Genomic DNA, 24,192 nt, shown 5'->3' with positions numbered 1-24,192 from the left:
ATACCTAAAAGAGAAGATATGAAGCTCAGAATTCTGCAGGCATTAGCTGAGCACTGAGCATCCCATCCACCGCTGTGAACATTCACTGTCTTTATTTTTGGCATACTGTGATAGCAGTGTATAGCAAATACAAGATGCATTGCAGGAACTCACTATGCCTCCTGTAACAGCACTGTCAAAATCTACAAGCTCTACCACCTAGAACAACACAGGAAATAGATGCAGAAGAACACCACCAGTTACAATTTCCCATGCAGGCCACACACACCAACTACAATCCAACACTAGCTCCATTATGTACCTTATTCCTAATTTTTACTTTCATATTCTGATGTCATCGCTCTTGCCAATTTAGTTTAAATTCTCTGCAACCACAATAGTGAAACCCATTCCAAGAGGGCATTGGTCCCAGTACTATTGAGGTGTCTGACTAAATGTACAGGATGTTAGGAAACTGATTTCAAGGTATTGTTGGGACCTGTGCCTTTACTCACTGGCTGAGAGTATTACGATTTGTTCTTTTCTGATCCATTTTACTTCTACAACTTAATATTTATGCCTCTTAAGATAAAGAAGAGTGCTGCAAAATGGCAGATTTTCATTTTGTGTCCCATAACAGCATGTGTGACCTGAAAATGACAGGCTAGCAGCAATGCAAGATCAGCAATCAATTCATGACAGACAGTCTGTCGACATCAGCAAGAAACAGATTGTTTAAGATTACCACAGTATTGACAGTAGAGGCCAAAATATTGAGGATGTTCAATGTGCAGCTGGATAAAATAGTGAATACTACCCGCAGTGGTGAACTACAATGGCCCTTTCTAATCCTTGATGGCCAGTGGTTAACCTAATATGTGTAGATTCTTCCAAATTAACATACATTCTAATTTCAAATAGTCAGGAGTTTTACTGTGGTTCAGTTTACTCACTATAGTGTACTCGTATATTCACAATATAGTATAACAAAATATTCTAAATAATATCACTTACAAAAGGTGCATTATCACTGACTGTCAGTGTAATATTGAACATGCACCTTAATGCTTTCTCAGTGTAAAATTATTAATATGAAACAGAAATATTAATACCAGTGGACATGTCATTTATTCACAGATAAAAGCTAATGCAACAAGCATAATATACATTTATACAAAGATTCTGGAAAAAAAACCTTCACAAATAAAATGGTGAGAAAATACCATTCACAATGAATTGTCATACTGTATTTATTATTTCTTCACATAAAATCATTTTTGCTTGGCAATAATTCCTTGTAATAATAGCTGTTATCCAGTAATAAAAAGAAAGAGAAAACTTACACATACTTTTATGGTGTGTTCAAATAGCTCTTCTATCAAATTTGTTTCTTTTTGAAGAAATCCTGAGATGTATTTTTTTTAATTGACATAATCAAACCTTTCATAAATCAATAATGTTATCATTTTGTAAACCTGTTTTTGGTTTCTAAAAAAGAGTATATAAATTTGATCATTGATAACTTACAATAGTGGATTCATATGAAGGGTCACTCTGTGGCTACACTGGATTGCTGCTGTTAGCCCCAGTTCACAATATTTGGCACAGTGACCTCTTTACTGATTTATTTATAATTGCTTTAAAAAACTAGGAATCTCATTCTGCCCTTCTGCATCAAAAGCGATGTGTACGAAGAAGTCACCCAAAAACAAACAAGATTTGATATAAAAATCTCCCAAAAAATTACTACGTTTTATAATATGCCTCAATTAATAACATTTTTAAAAAACACTGATAAAACAGAATACTATGAAATATTTATGCATGTGGGAATATTCCAAAATTGAAAACATATAACTGGCTCTCTAAACAAGAAGGCAAAGTCAGAGATGTGAACATAATTTACTTATTGCTTTGCTACAATGAATTTTTTACATATGTCATATAAATACAATATACAGTATAAAATAAGCATTTTGTTTCAGTGTTTACTTAGGTTTGCTGGTTTCTTTACTAGCACCAATGTAAATAAATCAAGTTAATCAAAAAGGCACTTTAAGGTTTTTTCAGTTCTTTGTTCTTCTTGGTTTATGTTGCCTTCTTTCTTCCTTCAGGGAAAGGAAATTGTTCGCATGAACAGTTTAAGCTTTCATTCTATTTAAGCTCTGAGGCACTGTATTGATTTACAGAACTCAACATCAAGATTCATTGTCACCACATCAGCTCTCTCTCAACATTCTCCACCACCTTCCTTTGTCTCTATATCACCATCCTTCCCTCAAACAGAATTCCTTAACATCCTTTTGCTTCATACATTGCCTGCTTTCATTGTAAAATGATCCAGATCTTATGCTCTCTCATCAGTGGCCATCTTTATACTTGCACTTCCCTCGGTCCATCAATCACTTCAGTGATCATGCCAATATCAAAACAGGTCACCATCATGATCCTTGCCTTGCATAGGTTGACACGATGTTCAAGCTCCTCAGTTACCTCTTCCAGTGCCTCCAGGTACTCCAGGGACTCTTTATCCAGGGTTAGGTCAACCTCAACTGTTAACAGAGATAGTGCAAGCAAATCAGGCAACCAAAAGATGACATATGCAGAAAGATTTATAACTTACAATCATTATATTTGCATTATAAGCAAATAGATGAAACATCTGGGGGCACTCAGTCTCTTGCCCTATTAAATGAATTTCTTGCCTCTCTTTAGTGACTTATTAATCCCCAGCAGGAGTTAGTTTGACATAATCTCTGTTAATACTCCTCTATAATCAGCCACTAAGTACAGTATGAGAGCAGACACAAATAGGTAGGATTTTTATTGTCTCATCTTCCCCTTAACAAGTGTTCAAAGACACAGCTGATTGCCAATTCACCTCTTGGGAAGGCATAACTCCAAACTCCTGGCACACTGAACCACAGGATGCAACAAGATTTCTGCTTTAGCATTACTGGGGAGAGGTGGGATAGCAAAAGGTTCAATACTTCTTTATTTTGCAGTTTGCAGCGTGTTGACTCTTAAATATTTGTCCTTATGATCTATCAAAGCACATTGTTTAGCTCATTCTGTTTAGAATTTTAGGTAAATGACCTTGCAGTATTAAGGAGAATTTCTGCAGTGGTTCATATAATCCTCCATCTTTAGCTTTAGCAAAAGACTGGTATAGGCCCCAATGCCAAGACCTGAGGCAACATTTTCAATAATTTATATTTGTTTCTTTGGGAGCTCTGCCAAACCTCTGCTGAAACTATAGCAAGGGCTATAATCCCCACAGCATTTCTGGACAATCTTCTCTTAAAATACAAAATAACAGTGATTGAATTACAAAAGACCTAAATCTTTTATAGAATTATTGAAGGAAGTAGATTTGTATTTTCCATACTGTGCATAAAACACAGTTTTATTCTTTGAATTATTTTATTTACACAATTAAAATAATTGTGTTTGATTTTTTCTTTATCTATGCAGTATGACAAATTCAAATGATCAGGAAGGCATGGCGTAGTAATACAGGTTCTTATTCCTACTTGAATCAATTTAAGTAAGATGACAGATCATAACTTTGAATTAGTCACCTTTGTATACTTCACAACAGTTACTAAAATACACTTAGCATGTGCCACTCATTGAATTTTCATTAACGGAGAGTAAAATATATTTTGTATTCAATTAGCAACACCAATGTTCACTATTATGTAACAAGATTAATATCTACAGATTATACCTGTTGGTGCTTACTATGAGTTAAATTTTCAGTCACTGACTCACAGTTCCTCTAACATTTTGTGAAGATCCTTTTCTTTTCCAGGCATTATGCTTTGAAGTGTTTTATTAGGTTCTATGTGACCAATTGTTCAAACCTAGTGCGCACCATTTAAAAAACGTGAGAGCTTCCTGACTTGGCGAGGTTTTGTAGTTGGCACTAGCTACTATTAAATGGATAATAGCTAAGTGAAGTACTGCGGAGCAATTAGCATTTATGGAACTGCAAACAATAAGTTGGAACTGAGGAGCGGAGAAAATTTACAAAAGATATTTTGGCAAACTGAAGTAATTCATGTGTGAATTTAGAGAGTGTGCAATGATGGGTGAAGTTGGAACACTATCAAGTCTGACCCAATATCCACATGTCAGCATTACCAGTGGAACCAGGACCAGATATAAGCAGGAGAATGATCCTAATTGATTTTCCTCTTCCAGGTCGACTTCATCATCATTCCTACATTGCCTGGAAACTGCCAAGAATTGAACCTGGAACTTGCCTGTTCTCAGTGGTTCAGTGACAAATGAGCTATCATAGGGACTTTAGAAACAAAGTTTATTTATTTGACACATTGATTTGAATTTCTTGAGTCATACCTGGTCTAGTAGGTGACAGCAAATCTGACAAAAATAGCCCAAGAGAAGCATGAAATACAGTGAGACTTATCAACCGAGAACAGGACTGCTGTATTTATGCCATTACGTTGCCAATCACACCAAACATGGCCAATCACAATGGTAGCTGAAAATGCGTTGCTGGAAAAGCGCAGCAGGTCAGGCAGCATCCAAGGAACAGGAGAATCGACGTTTCGGGCATAAGCCCTTCTGCCCGAAACGTCGATTGTCCTGTTCCTTGGATGCTGCCTGACCTGCTGCGCTTTTCCAGCAACACATTTTCAGCTCTGATCTCCAGCATCTGCAGCCCTCACTTTCTCCAATCACATTGGTAGGACTGCTTCTGCATTGGAAACCCTACATCCTCTCTTGACTGACAAAACAATCCAGCCATTAAAAACAAAATGTCATTTCAGATGCAGAAACAGATTTGACCAAGGTTGGCACAGAGTCATGGCCTGCCAGATCCCAGAACCATTTGTAGTAGCTGTCTGGTTGATTTCCTTTTAATCATTCAAGGGACATGGGCATCACTGACAGGGTATTGTCCATCCCTAGATGCCCTTGAGAAAGTGGGGATAAGCTGCCTTCTTCAACTTTTGCAGTCTATTTGGGGATGTGGGTAGATCCACAACACCTTTAGGGAGGAAGTACTAGGACTTTGAATAAGTAACACTGAAGGAATAGCTACATACTTCCAGGATGGTGAGTAGTTTGAAGGGGAATTTGCAGGTGGTGGTATTCTTATGTATCTGTTTGTCTTGTCCTTTGAGATGGTTGTATTCATGGGTTTAGAAACTGCTGTCTAAGGAGTCTTAGTAAATTTCAATGCAACCTTGCTGCTACACTCTATCAGTGATGATGGGAGTGAATCTTTTTTGATATGGTGTAAATCAATTGGGCTGTTTTGTCCTTTATGGTGCAAGCTTCTTGAGTGCAACTGGATTGCAAACAAAAAATACTGGAAATCACAACAGCATCCATGGAGGGACAACAAGCTAACACTTTGAGTCCGAGATGACTCTTCATCAGAGCTCAATGCTTTGATGCCGCCTGACTCACTGTGATTTCCACCATTTTTTGTTGTCAGAACAAACTCCAGCATCTGCAGTAATTTGCTCCTACCTTGAGTGCTACTGGAACTGCACTCATCCAAGGTAGAAAGTAGTTCATCACACTCCTGATTTATGTCTTTTAGATCCTGGACAGGCTTTGGGGAATCAGGAGATGAGTTACTTGGTGCAGGATTCCAACCTTCTGACCTGTTGTTGTACTTTTCGGTCACTGATAAACCCCAAACTGTTTTTGGTGAGGAGCCTTGGGAATAGTAATGTCATTGAATGTCAAGAGGTAATGACTCAATTCACTGTCTTTGCCAGGCACTTTTGATGTTCCTTGTAACTTGTCAGCCCAGGTCCTGCTGTACTTAGGCACAGACTGCTTCAGTATCTGAGCAGTCGCGAATGGTGCTGAACACATGGTGCAATCATTGGTGAATATCCCTACTTCTGACCTTATGTGGCAGGGAAGTACTAAAGGTGATGAAGTAGCTAAGATGGTTGGGCCAAGGAAACTACCCCGAGGAAGTCTACAGGCATGTCTTGGAGTTCAAATCACAATCATCCTTCTTTGTATTAAGTATAACTCCAACTAGCAGAGAGCCTCCTCCCAATTCCTACTGAGTGCAATTTTGTGATGATTCCTTGTTGCCACACTTGGTCAAATGCAGCCTTGTTGCCAAGAGTGGTCACTCTCACCTCAACTTATCTTTAGGCACCAATGACACCTTCACGTCTTACTGCAACATCACCAACACCAAGGTTTTATCTGAGGACGCCCAGAGCAACCCCTTACCGTAACAAGAACTATTACTGTTAGTTGAGCCTAGATAATCTGGCATGTCAGCGATAAGGGTCCTCGATCCCTATTCAATCTCTGGTGCATCCTCACAACACTGGTCAAGGATGCTTGGGACTATTGCTAACACATCACGTTTACCCTTCCACACACTTGAATCTGGGATCAATATTTCGTTTTTACAATGACTTCAAAAGTGCTATTATCTCCCCAACAGTGAAGAACCAGGAATCTATCAAGAAATCACAACAAAAGCTGCTGATGTTAGTTTCAGCACTAGATTTGAGAGTTCACTCTCTAAATCATTCATGATGGCTTAGATTAAGAATGGTTGTCTGTCCATTGAATGTGCAATCTCAGAGCTTAAACTGTTCTCTTTTGCTGCTCTTTGGCAATGTTAGAATTGCAGCTCTTTCTCTGTGAAACAATCTACTATCCTTGGTTCTAAGATTAGTTACATTGATCGCAGTTACATAAAATCCTCAGTTTGTTCTTTATTTATTGACAAGTGAATGCTTACTAGATAGAGGTTTGCACCTGGAACCACTGATGTGTGGTGACTTGATTATTTTTAAAAGCCAGAGAATCATTTAGGCATGCCCTATTTATCTTTACTCTTTTACTCCTGGGGTTCGCAGCATGCGTGCAAATTTCACACTCAGTGTATCATCATATATTTGCACCTTATGTTTCTATTTGCATTTTGATTGCAAAACAAAGTAAATTAACTTTGTATTTATACAAAGGATAAATTCTTATCTCCCCCATGTCCCTCTTGTGTTTTGTCAGTAGAGCTGAGTGTACATACATTCTGATTTCCATTTATCAGGATTCATCATCAGCCTGCTCTTTGTATCCTCCAGTTCCTTCATCAATAACTCATGCTTTGCCTTTAACTCTCTTATTCTCTGCTGTCGTTTCTCCAAGATCTTCAGTTTTGTATTAAAGTACAACAAGCCCTGTCAGGAGATAAAGCAATAATCCTTTGTTGCAGCTGCAAATCATTTGAATTTTACATTTTTTGCTTTATTTTAAACAACTGAAACAGAAAACAAAATGGTTTCAAGGGGAAGAAATATGCTGAGGTTCTCACCTTATCAACGTCTTGGAAAGGTTCCTATAACATTAATGACAAAGAATGAAAAGGAAAGGAGAAAAAGTTAGGATGATGAATTCTGTAGAAAAAATGTTCATGGGTATTGTGCATAATCCTTAGTTAATTGGGAACAAATCAGATTATAATACTGCTGATGTATTATAATTTCAAAGAGCACACCTTTTTTCATCTGGAAAGGAGTTAATGATCCTGGCATAGAATGGCTATAAAGTTTGATATAGCAGCCAAAGACTGTAAAGGTTCATTCATAATATATTCATAGATTTTCTTCACTTATACCATCTCTCCTGGCTAAGCATGATTAATTGTGAATAGTAATTATTTTTATCTCCTCTTTGTAAGGGCACTCCAACATATGCGTTGTAAAATTAATAATTATAGTAATTTAATTGCAGTCAATCTCCTGGATGTAATTGTGCTCTGTCTCTATTTAAGCAGCCATTCCTCACTGATACCATAATTTAGATTGTCTAAACTTGTTGTACTAAATGTACTGACCTCATTTTCCTCCTGCCTGTGTCTCTGTAACCGTTCCACATCGTCAATCTCGTAAACCTTAATTTCAAATGACTCCTTCAGGGTGCCTGGCAGAGGTGGCAGGTCCACCCACTGCCCAGTGGTGCCCACTGGCTTTCGTCCCAAGGATGAAGTGTCAGGCAGAGGGGCTGGAATCAGCCGACGGCGCTGAGTACCTAAAATAAAACATTCAGCCCCATTGTTTATTGAATCGGACTTCTTGTGAGATTTCCTTTTCCCCTGCCACACTTAGAAGAGAGCTACCTTTCAATAAAATCACAAAATGTTAATGATAAAAGTTTATTTCTGACTGCACAAGTCTCTGAACATGAATGGAACCATTTCACCTTGACGACTAAAACTATGATTGCACTTTCTCCACAACAAAGTCAAATTTTATGGGACCACATAAATCTATTCAAATGTAATTCATACTTGGTTATTGAAACCTTAACACATCTGAATGCTCGTCCGATGAATCATTTCAATAATATTGATATATAAAGCATTTAATACGTTATAGAATCAGGCAATTTAAAGGCCATTATTCTCAATGTGCCTTTTTTAAAAAGCTGACCAATCATTCCTACTCCTTTGCCCTTTCCACTGAGATTTGCAATGGCAACACGTAATTACGCAGAATGGTTTCACGGAATCAACTGTTGCAACATCATAGGAGCATTATGAAAAAGAATTTGTTAGCGAGTTGCATAAGAAGGTATTAGGACAAATGGTTAAAAACTTGGTGAAAAGGTAGGTTTTATGTAGTGTCTTAAAGGAAGAAAAAGTGGTGAGGAGGCGAAGAGGTTTAGAAAGGTTATTCCAGAGCTTAGAACTTAGGCAACTGAAAGCATGGCCACCAGTGGAGAAACAATAATTGGAGCTGTTCAAGAGGCTGGAATTAGATGAACTCAGGTAGCTTGGAACTTTGCGGGGCTGGAGGAGATTACAAAGATAGAGGGACTGAAAAAACAGTAATAAAAATTTGAGGCTTTGCTTGAATGGAAGCCAATGTAGATCAATGATAGAACATAGAACATAGAAGAATACAGCGCAGTACAGGCCCTTGGGCCCTCGATGTTGCGCCGATCCAAGCCCACCTAAAGTAGTACACACTTATCCCTCTCCATCACGAGTGTAAAAATCACAGGGGAAATAGGTGAATGGGACTTGGTGTGAGTCAGTATCTGGGTAGCAGAACTGTGAATAATCTCAAGTATACAAAGCGTAAAAATTTGGAGGCTGGCTCCATGTATATTAGATTGTCAAATCTAGGGGTAGCATAGATATGGATGTTTCAACAACAGATGAAGTGATGTGGAGCAGAGTTGAATCATGTTTTACAAATGGAAATAGATTGCATTAGTAATAGCATGATAGTTGAAATCTCAATGTGGGTCAAATATGATATCAAGATTGCAAACAGTCCAGTTTAAATTTAGACATATGCCAGAGAGAGGGATAGTTGTATTGATAGGGAGTAGCGTTAGTAGTAGAAACTGAAGAAAGTAGCTTTTGTCTTCTGAACATGGAGGTAATTTCTGCTCATCCAGTACTGCATATGGAATAATAAGAGTGACATTTAATAACAGTAGAAGAGTCAAGAAAGGTGGTGGTGAGTTAGAACTGGGTGTTGTCAGCGTACATGTGAAAATGCTCTGTTTTAGATTATGTCACTGAGAGGCAGTATATAATGAGAAATAGGAGGAGGCACAGGTAGATCCTTGAGGACCAGAAGAAATGGTGCTAGAGAGGGAAAAGGAGTAATTGCAAATGATAGTCTGGTTATCTAAATAGATAAGCATTTTTTATGGCCAAAATGATCAGTAGAGGACATGATGGGAGATAGGAGAGAAAGTAGAGAATGGTGTAAAATCAGGGCTAGGGTAGCGGAAATTTTAGAAGGAGTTTGATCCAGTGGGCTAGTGGAAGATAAAAAAGTTAAAGAAGCAAAGGAACTTTGGGTAAAGGAAAAGGGAGAAGAGCTTCAGAAGATGGTTTTCCATAGAAGAATGAAGGCAAAACATCTTAATACTGTAGGAAGATCTTGGATTAGTGAGCAGTTTTTGTCACCCTGTTATATGAAGGTTATTATCAAGCTTGAGAACGTTCAGAAAAGATTGCCAGGATGTTGCTGGAAATGGAAGGTTTGAGTCATAGGGTGAGGCTGGAACTTGTCTCCCTGGAGCATGGAAGGTTGAGGGATAGCCTTATAGGGTTTTTTTTTAAATCATGAGCGGTATATAGATAAGGTGAATGGCAGGTGTCATTTCCCTATGAGGGGGGCTTTCAAGACTAGAGGGCATATTCTTAAGATGAGAGGAGAAAGATTTTAAAAAGGCATATGCGGCAACCTTTTTTACACAGAGAGTGGTTTGTGTGTGGTGAATGAATTTCTAAGGGAAGTGGTGGAGGCAGGTAAAGTTACAACACTTGAAATACATTTGAATAAGGAGGGATATGGGCCAAGCACAGGCAAGTGGGACTAGGTTAGTTTGGGATTACAGTCAGTATGGACTGGTTGGGTCAAAAGGTCTATTTTCATGCTGCATGACTCTATGACTCAAAATGAGAACAACATTGTGCATGCCCAGAGATGAGGTCCAAACCTACTGAAGTTCTAACAGTGGTGTATATGCAAGCTAGAGAGAGGACATAGAATGCAACATACAGACCTATGTGACTCCACCATCGTAGAATCAGATTAAAGTTCCCTGCATGCTATATACACCGATGAATGGTGGTGGGCAATTGAACAAATAATGCAGGAGGAGAATCCACAAACATAGATGGAATGACCCTGTACATCAGTGCAAAAGAAAAAGCTGAAGCATTTGCATCCATCTTCAGCAAGAATGCCTAGTGGATCATCCATCTTGACCTCCTTCACAAGTTCCCAACATCACAGATACCAATCTTCAGCCAGTTTGATTCACTCCACATAATATCAAGAAACACTTGATGCAACAATGCTTATAGACCCTGAATATATCCTAACTGTGGCACTAAAGAGTGCCCCAGAACTAGCTGTGTCCTTGGCCAAACTGTACCAGTATAACTACATCTCCAGTTTCTACTGGCATTGTGGAAGATTGTTCAAATGTTAAATGACAGTGCTAACAAATTACACCCTTTCACCAAAATCTGCTTACTGATGCTCAGCTTGGGTTCCAACACAGCTATCCAGGCTACAGCTTTGATTTAAACCTGCATAAGGCAGCTGCATTCCATTGGTATGGTGAAAATGCCTGTCCTTGACATCTAGGCAGCACGTGGCCAAGTGTGGATCCAGGAGCCTGAGCAAAATTTAAATCCATGGGAATCAGAGGGAAATCTCTCAATGGGTTGGAAACATAGAAAATAAGAGCTGGAATGGGCCATTCAGCTCTTCCAGTCCACTCTGCCATTCAATATGATCATGGCTCATCATCCAAATCAGTATCCTATTCTCACTTTCTCCCCATTCCCTTTGATCCCTTTAGCCATAAGAATTACTAATTTCTTCTTGAATTCTTGGCAAAAAATGTAGATAGTTGTGGTCACTGGAAGTCAAGCATTTCAGCCCCAGGCTTTTGCTACTTTGGTCCTCTGAAGGGGAATGGCCGAGGCCAAACCTTCTTTAGCTGATACATAAATAGCTTTCAATCTATCATCAGGTTAAAAGGCAGGAGATTCACGACGGATTACATGGTTCAAACCACTTGCAAATCCCCTTTTTAACGTTGGGCTTGAACTGAGAAGTAACAAGTAGGGTGGCACGGTTGCTCAGTGGTTAGCACTGCTGCCTCACAGCACCAGGGTCCCAGGTTCGATTCCAACCTTGGGTGACTGTTTGTGTGGAGTTTGCACATTCTCCTCGTGTGTGCGTGGGTTTGCTCCGGTTTCCTCCCACAGTCCAAAGATGTGCAGGTCAGGTGAATTGGTCATGCTAAATAGCTCATAGTGATAGGTGCATTAGTCAGAGGGAAATGGGACTGGGTGGGTTACTCTTCGGAGAGTCGGTGTGGACTTGTTGGGCCAAAGGGCCTGTTTACACACTGTCGGGAATCTAATCTAATCAAGCAATATCTGTACTACACAATTGCCAGGCAATGGCTATATCCAACAACGGGGAACCTAACTATTAACTGATGAAATTCAGTAGTATTTTAATTGCTGAATTTCCCCTTATTAATGTTTTAAAGATTACCATTGACCAGAAACTTAACTGAACCAGTCACATCGATACTATTACCCCCAAAGCAGTGGAGAGGCTGATAACTTTCAAATAATGAGGGTAACAAGCAATAAGACAGAATTCTACGTCTAGCAACTCATCTCCTGCCTCACTGAAGCCTGTCCACCATTTAGATACCCCCTGAATGATCATAGGAATTGTGGTACACAATTATAAGAACATAAGAACTAGGAGCAGGAGTAAGCTGTCTGGCCCTTCGAGCCTGCTCTACCATTCAATAAGATAATGGCTGATCTTTTTGTGGCCTCAGCTCCACTTACCACCCTCTCACCGCATCCCTTAATTCTTTTATTGTTCAAAACAAATCTTAACTTTAAAAGCGTTTACTGAATTAGCAGCAACTACTTCACTAGACAAGAAATTCCACAGATTTACAACCCTCTGGGTGAAAAAGTTCCTTCTCAATTCAGTCCTAAATCTGCTCCCTCTAATTTTGAGGCTATACCTTCTTGTCCTAGTTTCACCTACCAGTGGAAACATCCTCTCTACTACCTATTGTCTATTATCTTACTACCTCATTCTTCTGAATTTCAATGAATATAATCCCAGTCTGCTCAGTCTCTCCTCATAAGCCAACCCTCTCAACTCCAGAGTCAACTTCCTCTGCACCCCCTCTCGTGCCAGTACATCCTTTCTCAAGTAAGGCAACCAAATCTGCATGCAATACTCCAGATGTGGCCTCACCAGCACCCTATACCTCCCTGCAACATAACCTCCCTGCTTTTAAACTCAATACATTTATCAATGAAGGACAAAATTCCATTTACCTTCCTAATTACTTGTTGTACATGCAGACCCACCTTCTGTGATTTGTGCACAAGGACACCCAAGTCCCTCTGCCTAACAGCATGCTGCAACTTTTCACCAATCAAATAATAATCCTTTTTACTGTTACTCCTACTAAAATGGATGATTTCACATTTATTAACATTGTATTCCATCTGCCAGATATTTGCGCACTCACTCAAAGTATCTATGTTCCTCTGTGTCATTTCACAGTCCTCTGCACGCTTTGCTCTGCCACTCATCTTAGTGTCATCTGCAAACTTAGACTCACTACACATGGTCCTCTTTTATGTGAGGTAAAAACAATGACTGCAGATGCTGGAAACCAGAGTCTAGATTAGAGTAGTGCTGGAAAAGCACAGCCGTTCAGGCAGCATCCGAGGAGCAGTAAAATCAACGTTTCGGGCAAAAGCCTTTCATCAGGAATTCCTGATGAAGGGCTTTTGCCTGAAACGTCGATTTTACTGCCCCCCCCCCCCCTTCTATGTGACTCAGATGAATTGGTGGTGAATGACAAAACTAGTTATTCCCCATATCCATTTTAATCTGCATCTCTTGAACTGAAGAGAGTGTCTAAAAAGACCACATTAAAGGGAACAGCCAGACATAGACAGAGAGAAACAGAAGGAGAATCTAATGGTTTCATCGGGGACTCGGGTATTAAAGATGGAATGAGTCTGCGATTAAAAAAAAACGAATACAGAAATGTTGCTGTGAACAGCACGGCAAAGACTTTGAAAATGCAGTTGTGAGTTGGTTGTAGCTTTCTTCAGGAATGTGTACAGGTGGAGATAGGTTGTGATATGGAAGAGATTATGGATGGAATAATATAAGGACATTTTCAGAGATGTTGTTATCTGTGATTGATCTGATCAAACGTAACGACTTAACCCACAAACACTAATTTCGAACTGCCATTGTTTGTTATTCTAACTAAAAGTGTTGCTCAGTTTTAAAAAGTCTATACAATCAATTCATTAACATCATCTTATCAAACTGTGTTTTGAATCTGTCTGTGACAGAGCAATCTAGAAAACATTTTTGTTTGAAGAGCTTGACTGCCAAAAGCACTGGAATCACATCATCTGGCCTGGTATGGAGCTAATTTCAACAACTCAGAACTACTCCAACTTGCTGACATATGGCACTGGGTTACAAGAAATTTAATCAAGTCAATGTCAGCTTGGCTCAAACACAGCACTCATATCTCTGATTCAGATGTGTGAAGCTCTGAGGGAGTGCTGCACTGTCAAATGAGATGTTAAACCAAAGTCAACATCTGACCTCTCAGGTGAATATAAATAATCCCATGACACTATTGAATAACAGCTTGGGAATGTTCCCCAGTGTCCTAGTCAATGTGTATCACTAAAACAGATTATCTGTTATAGGTTATCCCATAACTTTGGGACCTTTCTTATTGTAAATTGATTTCTATGTTTCCTACATGTGCACTTCAAAATGCGACATTATATATGATTTTGGATGTCCAGATATTGTGAGAGGTGATTTATAAATGCAAAACTTTTTTGTTTGCCTTCCGAAGAAAGATCCATGGAGAATTTCTTACAGGACACCAGAAATTGTATATTGTAAAAATTCAAATGTAAAGTTCAATAGCCATTGGTAATAAATGTTTGATACGATGTGTATGCAACATTGCTGGTTGCCTACTCTCTACAAACCTTTAAGAAGGAACCAAGTCAATTCCTAACTGGAACATAGATCACACCTTATAGACAGTAACTGGCATTATTGATAACACTTATTCCAAACGATCTCCAGAACTGATGGGCTTATGAAAGGAATTCTCATTATTGGCCCCCAATATATCTTATGCCCCCTGGGAGATTACATGACAGCAGGGTGTGGGGAATGCAGGGGCAGAGGAAGAAAGGGTTTGGTCTTGATGCTTCAAGCATCATAATGTACAGCAATTGCTCGTCTATCGTCTGCCCATCACTTTCCGTTTGTCCATATGTAACATCAAGTACAAGTATATATACATTCCAGGAGCCACATTAGTTCCACAAAAGAGGAATACATATAACCTAACTTACTCCAATCTGCATTTACTTTGAAGAAACACTCCAACACTAAAAAGAGTTAAGCATATTCAAGCAGGCATACATGACATGACACATTTGAAATAGATCAGAAGAATGTTTAGGTAATTGCACAACAAAAATGAACATTACAATTTCCTTGCGCACACATCACCGTCAAATATGTCAAGTATGGAAGTCATGCAAATGCTCAGATCTTTTAAATGCATTCTATTATTTTGCACAAAAGCCTCCGAATGTCCTTCCTTTTAAAGGCAAATATGAGCCTCGAGTACTATCTTATTTTTTGATCATGCCTTCACAGATAAATCAAACCTGTCAACACAGCCCTCATTTCTTGTTTTACTATTCAGATCAGCTCTTGAAGATAGAAGCACACTTAGAATTCATTTATATGTTTTTTGTACTTTTCCTTCCTTAATAATTATGTCCCCTGGAATTCACCAAAAAATTATTCTTGCAGTGCAATTGTAATTTATATTTTTTAAGAAGGATAGGGCAAAGTACTAGGAGTCTCCTTGCTTCCTAACTGAAATCATAGAAAATCCAGGTGACAGTGTAAGCAAGGTTTTTCCTGTTCTGTTGGGGTTTTCCATGTTGCTTTAGGAAAGCTCGAGTGGAGTTGGGTGAGAGGAAGCTCTATAAACATTTATACCCCTCCCTGGAGGTTTGTGGGTTGTAGGAATTACCCTGAATTTTTAAAGGTTTATTCCAATGCTCCAACCTAATATCAGATAATTAAAACAAATTAAATAGAAAATCCAGGTTAACAAAACAAACTTTACATTTATAAAAGGACAGGTCTGGTTCAGAGTTAGAGTTTGGTACATGCAGTCTCCAAATCTTACAAAGGATCAACAGTAACAGACATATCTGGCAATAATTGGGAAAAAAAGATAACTGTGTAAAAGGTTTTTCAAGTTCTAGGGGATAGATTTCAAACACATTATTCCATTGTAATACCAATTCAATAGATCAGTTGGCCATTATAAAACTGGTCAATTTTCTGTTCCATTTCTGTAATTTCTGATATTCTTTGGCCATTCCACCAGTTTCTAGTTATAGCTTCCAGAGTTCACCATCTTGATGTCCCTGTACAAGCAGGTATGCAGTCAGGGTTCACCATGCTGGGAGATCATACCCCTCAGTTGGAATCTGGTATGAGTGTGACAGTTGGAAGGAGATTCAAGTAAGCTGTAAAGATCTCCTCAAATCCGTTGGTGAGTATGACCCAGAAAATGGTCTGGAGTCCCTGAGAATGGAGATAACTGTGCTATGAATTACAGAAGTAATTACAGGAGGACACTAGGTTGGTTTTCTTATCTGATTCAGCCTCTGCCACCTCTCCTAAAAACAGAACAAGACTAAAGTTTGCAGAAGCACAAGACAGATTGCTGGCAGAAATGCACCTGTTGTCCTCTAATTCATCCTGAAAATTTTCAGGGTAGCTTTGAGGCTTAGTGCTGGAGGTCAATGCCATAATAAAAGCCTAATTAAAGTCTAGAAATGGAACAGAAAATTGGCCAGTTTTATAATGGCCAATTGATATTATAATGGAATAATGTGTTTGAAATCTACCCCATAGAACTTGAAAAGTCTTTTACACAGTTACCTTTTTCCCCCAAATATTGCCAGATATGTCAGTTACTGTTGATCTGTGCATTTTGTGACATTCTGGCCAGAGCTTCTAACAGCTGGAATATTAAAATCTTGGTTTTCTCATCTTTGCACCTCAGGTATACTTGAACCTTCCAAAGCACTAATTCCTCTTCTTTCTGTGCATCTACTATATAATTATTACCTAAACTAACAACACCTATGCAACCATTTTTATGCCTTCAGTTAAAGATCTTGTGCCACTTTTCAAATAAAGATCAGCAAGTTCCCCGAGAAACCTACTCAACAGACATTCCTCACACATCAGTACCAAAAACAAAAAAACCTTGTAATTCATATAATCACTTTCTGTGGAATCTTGTTGAGTGGAAAACGAATGACACATTCTTTCACATGAAAACAGTAACTGGATTTTAATCTAACTCATCAAATCTGAAGTATTTTTCAATATTTTGGAATTATTTGGTAAGGTGCAATAGGATCACTGAACCTCACAGTAAGAAGAAATGTTCTTCAGGCTATTATGTTTGTGTGGGCTTATATGAGAGAGCAATCCAATTAGTCCAGTTTAATTAGTCATGCTTTAGCTAATTATACAAGCCACAAGGATTTCTGGCCATTTCTACAATGCCAGTTTGCTGTACATAAAATTAAAAAAGGGGGCAAAAGAATCACACAATGTGAGCAATTTTAGAACTGCAACTTCATCAAATGAATAAAGCTACAGTGATTTATCTTCTCTGATCTCCCTGACAAGGTTGCTGCTGGTAATTGCTTTTACATAACCATTCCTGTTCAGTCAATTACCATGTATATAATCAATGACAAATGATATAATCAATTAGAAAAGTTAATTAATAGAGATGCAATGAGTTACGATTCAACATGACACATTAAGGTCATGTAAACATCTATGAGGTACAGTAAGATGTGCATTTGGTTTAATCACCAAAGTTATTATGTGTAGAAGAGGCGGCAACATTAAGATAGCATTTCAAATTTCTTAGTCATAGAGTCATAGAGTTATATAGCATAGAAACAGACCCTTCAGTCCAACTCGACCATGCCAACCAGATATCCTAAATTAATCTAGTCCTATTTGCCAGCATTTGGCCCATATCCCTCTAAATCCTTCCTATTCATGCACCCATCCTGATGTCTTTCAAGGTTGTAATTGTACCAACCTCCACCACTTCTTCTGGCAGCTCATTCCATACATGCACCATCCTCTGTGTAAAAAAGTTGCCTCTATGGTCCCTTTTAAATCTTTCCCCTCTCACCTTAAACCTATGCCCTCCAGTATTACACTTCCCTATCCTGGGAAAATGACCTTGGCTATTCACTCTATCTATGCCTCTCAAGATTTTATAAATTTCTACAACATAACTCCTCAGGCTCTGACACTCCTGGGAAAACAATTACAGCCTATTCACAGCCTATCCCGATTGCTCAAACCCTCCAACCCAGCAACATCCTTTTCTGAACCCTTTCAAGTTTCACAACTTCCGTTAGGAGAGAGACCAGAATTGCATGCAGTATTCCAAAAGTGGTCTAACCAATGTCCTGTACAGCCACAACATGACATCATAACTCCCATACTTAATGCACTGACCAATAAAAGCAAGTGTTTCGAACGCCATGTTCACTATCCTATTTACCTGCGATTCCACTTTTAAAGAACTATGAACTGCACCCCAAGGTCACTTTGTTCAGCAACACTCCTCAGGACCTACCAGTTAATGTATAAGTCCTGCCCTGATTTGCCTTTCCAAAATGCAGCACTTCACATTTATCTAAATTAAACTCCATCTGTCATTCCTCAGCCTATCGGCCCATTTGCCCATCTGATCAAGGTCCCATTGAACTTTGAGGTAGCCTTCTTCACTGTCCACTACATCACTACACTTTGTCCACTACACTTTGTCATCTGCAAAGTTACTAACCATATGTCCAAGGTTCACATCCAAATCATTTATATAATTGACAAAAAGCAGTGGACTCAGGCACTGATCCTTGTGGCAACCTACTAGCCACAGGCTTCCAGTCCAAACAACAACCCTCCACAGCACCCTCTGTTTCCCACCTTCAAGCCAATTCTTTTATTCAAATGGCTGGCTCTGCTGGATTCCATAGCTAATTATTCTATCATGATGAACCTTGTTGATGCTTTGCTGACATCTATATAGACAATATCCACTGCTCTGCCTTCATCAATCTACTTTGCAACATCTTCAAAAAATTAATGAAACATGCTTTCCCAAGCATGAAGCCATGTTGACTGTGCCTAATCTGTCCGTGCCTTTCCAATCACATGAAAATTCAGTCCTTCAGAATCCCCACCACTGACTCACCGGTGTATAGTTCCCTGACATTTTCTTATCACCTTCCTTAAATAATGGCACCACATTAGCCAACCCCCAGTCTTCTAGCACCTCACCTGTGGCTATCAATTATATAAATATCTCAACAAGGGGCTCAGCAATCACTTCCCTAGCTTCCCACAAAGTTCTGGAGTACACCTGATCAGGTCCTGGAGATTTATCCAACTTTGTGCATTTTAAGACGTCCAGCACATCCTCCTGTGTAATCTAAATACTTTTTAGGATATCACAATTTATTTCTCTGAATTCTCCATCTTCCATATCCTTCTCCATGGTAATAACAGAACTGAAATACTTGTTTACTATCTTACCCATCTCCTGTGGTTCCACACGTAGATGGCTTTATATATCTTTAAGGGGACAAAAAAAAAACCTCTTGCCCCAGTTACTCTTTTGTCCTTAATGTATTTGTGGAATCTCTTTGGATTCACCTGAACCCCATTTGCCGTAGTTTATAAATATTCACTCTGTTCTAGATATTCTGACCGTGACCCAATATTCAACATTTCTGTGTAGCAGGGTACGTAGCCATGCAGATTAAAATGGCCTTCAATATCTCCACACTTCCAACACCTCTCAGCCTATGGTCTGAAAGCCAAACAACATGACCATATCTAGACAGGTTACAGGCATACTCCTTTCCCCCCAAAGTAATGTGACATTTGCTCGTTGGAACAGGAAATACACACTGAATAAACAAAACACTCCAGATAATGGAAATGTACAATATATATATTAGACTCCACAGGAACAGGAAAGATAGCAGGAAAGCAGAGGCACTGCCATTTTCAAGTATTGTCTCTTTCATAGCCAATAATCTTGCTCTCAAAACAGGAAGACTAGCACAAGCCAAGGAAAAGGTGAGGGAGAGCACTATAATATTCAACAGCAAACTTTGCTGAAGGCAATGGAATTCTCATCACATTGTTATTGTAAATCAACCATGTATCTTTGCTATATTGGTGTGATTTTTTTTTCTCTCCATTGAACTTTGCCCTAGGACCCTGTGACTGTTGCCTCAGTATTTGTTGCATTCAATTTAATCTTTCAATGTCTGTTTGGCCAAGTATAGAAATAAATTGCACAAAGAACTTTTAAACCATAAACGCTTATGACCCTGAATTCTACTTTTTTTGTATAAGTGCCAAAACATTTATACTTTGTTTAACAGCTATGTCCAGTTTTTTTGGAGTTTCTTCTTTGCTAAGCTGCCATGACATTTCCCTCAGTACCTTATCAGACTTGCATCATTAAATATCTATCACACCCCTTATAGCGCCTCTCTCATACAATTCTAGTGTCAGCTCACCACATGCCAATCCCAGAACAATTTTTCACTGTCAGGATATCCCAGAACTGTATGGCTACATCTCTGTATGCTTCTTGACATTTGTCTTGGACTTAGCCAATTAGGAAAATTTTTTGTGGGCAGGGACCTGGAGGTCCTGCTGGATGGGATGGTGCACAGCTGGGACATCATCTTCGTCCCAAGCCCAAATGAGGGTCACAACATTGGACCCAGCTGGAACCCGATGTTGCAGCCTTCTAGAGGAATGCCAAGTGATGTGGGATGGTTACTGACCTTCTCCACTCCTCCAGGGTGACTGCTACCATCTTCTCTCAAATACCTGACTCTCACTTTATCTCTGCTGCTTTACCCACCTCTCACCAAAGCTCATGTTCTCACACTCTTACTATTACTTGCTGCATCTTCCCTGCCATCAAAGGGTGCACTTGACCTACTGTGATGGAATCCACTGAGCAAAGGATAGCTCCCTTGACACTACTGAGGCCTGCTCACCACCATGACAAGTTTCCTTGCATTTTGTCTGACTGTATAGTAGTACTGTGTGTCTGATATCTCTGGCTGAGGGACAAAGCACACAAAACAAGGCAAGGCAGGGACAATATGAGCATCCAAGTTGCTCAGAGTGAGTGTGCGTTATGACAGCTAGTGAACAGGCCAGCGATGCAGCCTGGTCCAGTCTCTCAGCTTGGTGTGTGTTCTTGAGAAAACAGTGTTTGTGCTCCAGCATTACAATGATAGTTGCCCGAAGTGCATAAGCCTACAGCAAGTGGATTGGAGATCATGTCAGATGCCAATGCCCAGGGATGTTGAGTGCATGAGCTGGCATGCGCTGAGAAAGTGGTACCTGGTTTCCAACATGGAGCAGGGAGCTGAAGTCGCCTGATATTCACTTTGACATCCATGCTGAGATTCTCAAAGTCTAACTTTTAGCTTGTCTAACATGCTTAATAAGATGGAAAGCTGAATATTAATGAGACGAGATGTGTCTTTAATAAAATGTTTAACAAGCTATATTCCCCCTTAATTAGCAACTCGTCATTGCCTAGTAAGAAACTCACCTCAATGCCATGTGCTTAAGAAGCAGTAGGTTGCTCCTGACATCGAGATAGGCCTCTCTGGACTTCTCTGACTTCTTTTACCATAGCCCACATTGTTTAGGCCCCTAGACGATCCTACCCATTAACTCTATCTTGATCTGCTAAGTATCTTATGCTTGATCTACTAAGTATCTTATGCATTTTCTATTTTCATTGAAATTATTTCATCAGTAAATAACTTGCTTCTTGTCACTGGAAGTGCAACAATCCACTTGGATTGCCTTTCTACTTGTCTCCTTAACAGAAACAAATTTAAAGTGTGTGGAATTATACTGTAAGTTGTCCACACTGGTGAAGCTTGCCATTTGGTCACCATTTTAGGGTCTGGGAGCAACAGGGCTCCAACAGTCCAAAAATAAAGACAGTATAGGCTTGATGGGGAGTGTTTAAATCTTAAAAATCATATTCCAAACCCAAATCTACCAACAAACCCCCCACCCCCCACCCATTTCAGATTTAACTGATGTTGAAAACTGAGTGAGCAGCTAATCCACTGACAGAAAAGAGCCTGGTACTTCATATCAGCTGTGATTTGGCTATGGTTTCATAGGCATCAAGAAATGGGCAGTGACATTCAGTTTGGCACTTTGCTAAAACAGGAGGTGAATGACTTTGCACCTTCCTCCTAGATTTATTATGTCTGACTGAGGTAACAAGGCAGAGAACCTTAACCTCACTATTGACCATTGAGCACAATCTTCTCAACCTCAAATCCACCTCACATGGCCTCCAGTCCTCTCACTTGAATGCACAACCTCTCCTTGACCATGAGGCCTCTGATTCCCCTCTCTCTGGACCCCCCACCCTTGCCTCTTATTCCATCCCAACCTCCTCCCCAAGCCCGGGATTGACAGCCCAACCAATTTCTGTCCCTTTCCCCGACTGATTAAACCCAGGCACACCTACTTCCTCCCTGCCCTGAGATCAACCTCTCTCCAATCCCCCAGGATTATCTGCCTCCCCCTCCCAGGTTAACCAAACACTCCCCCTCCCCTCCAGAGTTAACCTTCACTGCCACTGGCCTCAGCCTAAAGTTACCCCAGTATGTATTTGTCTTCATATTCCTCCTAAAGTATTAGCATGTGTGCACCATTTTTCAACTGCCCTGAATGAATTGATCTGTTTTGAGCTAAACTATGTATTATTCTGTACAGTATTGAACAAGTAGATTAAATACCAAAATAATTCTCTCAGGATTTGTAAAAGCTGCTAAACAAAAGAATATTATCCAATGTGATTATTTTAAATCTATGTTCCAACAGAAATTGGTCAATATTTCCCTCCCTTCATCAGAATGTGTGAAATGTACCAAGTTAAACTTGAAGTTTCACAGTAGCATAGTAATAGAATCAGGAGTAGGCCATTTGGCCCATTAAGATCATGGCTGATCTATCCATCATCTCAGTTTCTCCTACCTGCATTATCCCCATAACCCATAATTCCCCTACCATGCAAAAATCTATCCAACTGTGTCTTGAATATACTTAATGAAGCTACCTCAACTGCTTCCTTGGGCAGAGAATTCCACAGATCCATTACTCTCTGAGAGAAGCAGTTCCTTCTCATCTCTGTTCTAAATCTACTCCGCCTAATCGTGATGCCATGTCTCCGAGTCCTAGTCTCAGCCACCAGTGGAAACAACTTGCCTGCCTCTATCTTATCTATCCCTCCCTGCTCTCCTAAATTCTATCCTTCTAGCAATGAAAGCCAATATTCCATTTGCATTCCTGATTACCTGTTGCACCTGCAAATCAACTCTTAGCGATTCGTGTTTGAGCACTCCTAGGTCCCTCTGCACAATGGCATGCTGCAATCTTTCACCATTTAAATAATACTTTGACCTACTGTTTTTACTTACAAAGTGGATAACCTCACATTTACCAGCATTATACTCTATCTCCAGCCTGTTGCCCACTCACTTAACCTATCTAAATCTCTCTGCAGACCCTCCACATCCTCTGCACTGTCTGCCTTTCCACTCAAGTTAGTGTCATCAACCAACTTGGATACATTACACTCAGCCTCCTCTTCTAAATCATTTATTTATCACAAACATTTGTGAGTCCAACACTGACCCCTCTGGCACCCCGCTCACCACTGATCTCCAATCAGAGAAACACCCATTTATTCCAACTCTCTGCTTTCTATTGGTTTGCCAGTCCTCTACCCATGCTAGTACATTCTCCGCAACTCCATGTATTCTTACCTTATGGATGAGTTTTTTATGTGGCCCCTTATCGAACGCCTTCTGGAAATCCAAGTACACAACATCCAACTGTTCCCCTCCATCCACATGCTTGTTACATACACAAAGAACTTCAGTAAGTTTGTCAAACAAGACCTTCCCTTCCTGAATCCATGCTGCATCTGCCTGATGGAGCCCTTTCCATCCAGACGTCACAGAATTTCTTCTTTAATGATAGCCTCCAGCATTTCCCCAACTACAGATATTAAGTTAACTGTCCTATAGCTGCGCTGCCTGCCTTTTGCCTACACCCTTTTTTAAACAGTGGTGTGACATTCGCTGTCTTCCAGTCCACTGGGACCTGCCCAGAGTCCACTGAATTTTGATAAATTACTACTAACGCATCCACTATAATTTCCGCCATTTCTATCAGCACCCTGGGATGCATTCCATCAGGACCAGAGGACTTATCTACCTTTAGACCCTCAAGTTGGCTCAATTCCAACCCTAGGTAAAAACAAGGACTGCAGATGCTGGAAACCAGATTCAATATTAGAGTGGTGCTGGAAAAGCACAGCAGTTCAGGCAGCATCCGAGAAGCAGGAAAATCGATGTTTCGGGCAAAAGCCCTTCATCAGGAATAGAGGCAGAGTGCCTGCAGG

At 39.7% G+C, this 24,192-nt stretch overlaps 1 protein-coding gene across 4 annotated transcripts in view; it reads right to left on the bottom strand.

The window, feature by feature from the left end:
• Positions 1-1,095: 1,095 nt before the first annotated feature.
• The window catches only part of kif26ab (kinesin family member 26Ab), a 241,477-nt gene continuing 218,380 nt past the window's right edge, over positions 1,096-24,192 (bottom strand). For all 4 annotated transcript variants that reach the window (XM_043697536.1, XM_043697537.1, XM_043697540.1 and 1 more), the window contains 4 exons: positions 7,835-8,028; positions 7,313-7,336; positions 7,028-7,178; positions 1,096-2,531 (listed from right to left, as the gene is read on the bottom strand). In XM_043697536.1, coding sequence (XP_043553471.1) covers positions 2,353-2,531; positions 7,028-7,178; positions 7,313-7,336; positions 7,835-8,028 — 548 coding nt within the window. In that variant the 3' untranslated portion in view covers positions 1,096-2,352. The remainder of the gene's footprint in view (positions 2,532-7,027; positions 7,179-7,312; positions 7,337-7,834; positions 8,029-24,192) is intronic.

Source organism: Chiloscyllium plagiosum, chromosome 10 (assembly GCF_004010195.1).
Source record: "Chiloscyllium plagiosum isolate BGI_BamShark_2017 chromosome 10, ASM401019v2, whole genome shotgun sequence".
Lineage (NCBI taxonomy): Eukaryota > Metazoa > Chordata > Chondrichthyes > Orectolobiformes > Hemiscylliidae > Chiloscyllium > Chiloscyllium plagiosum.
This window is presented reverse-complemented; position numbering and strand designations above follow the sequence as displayed.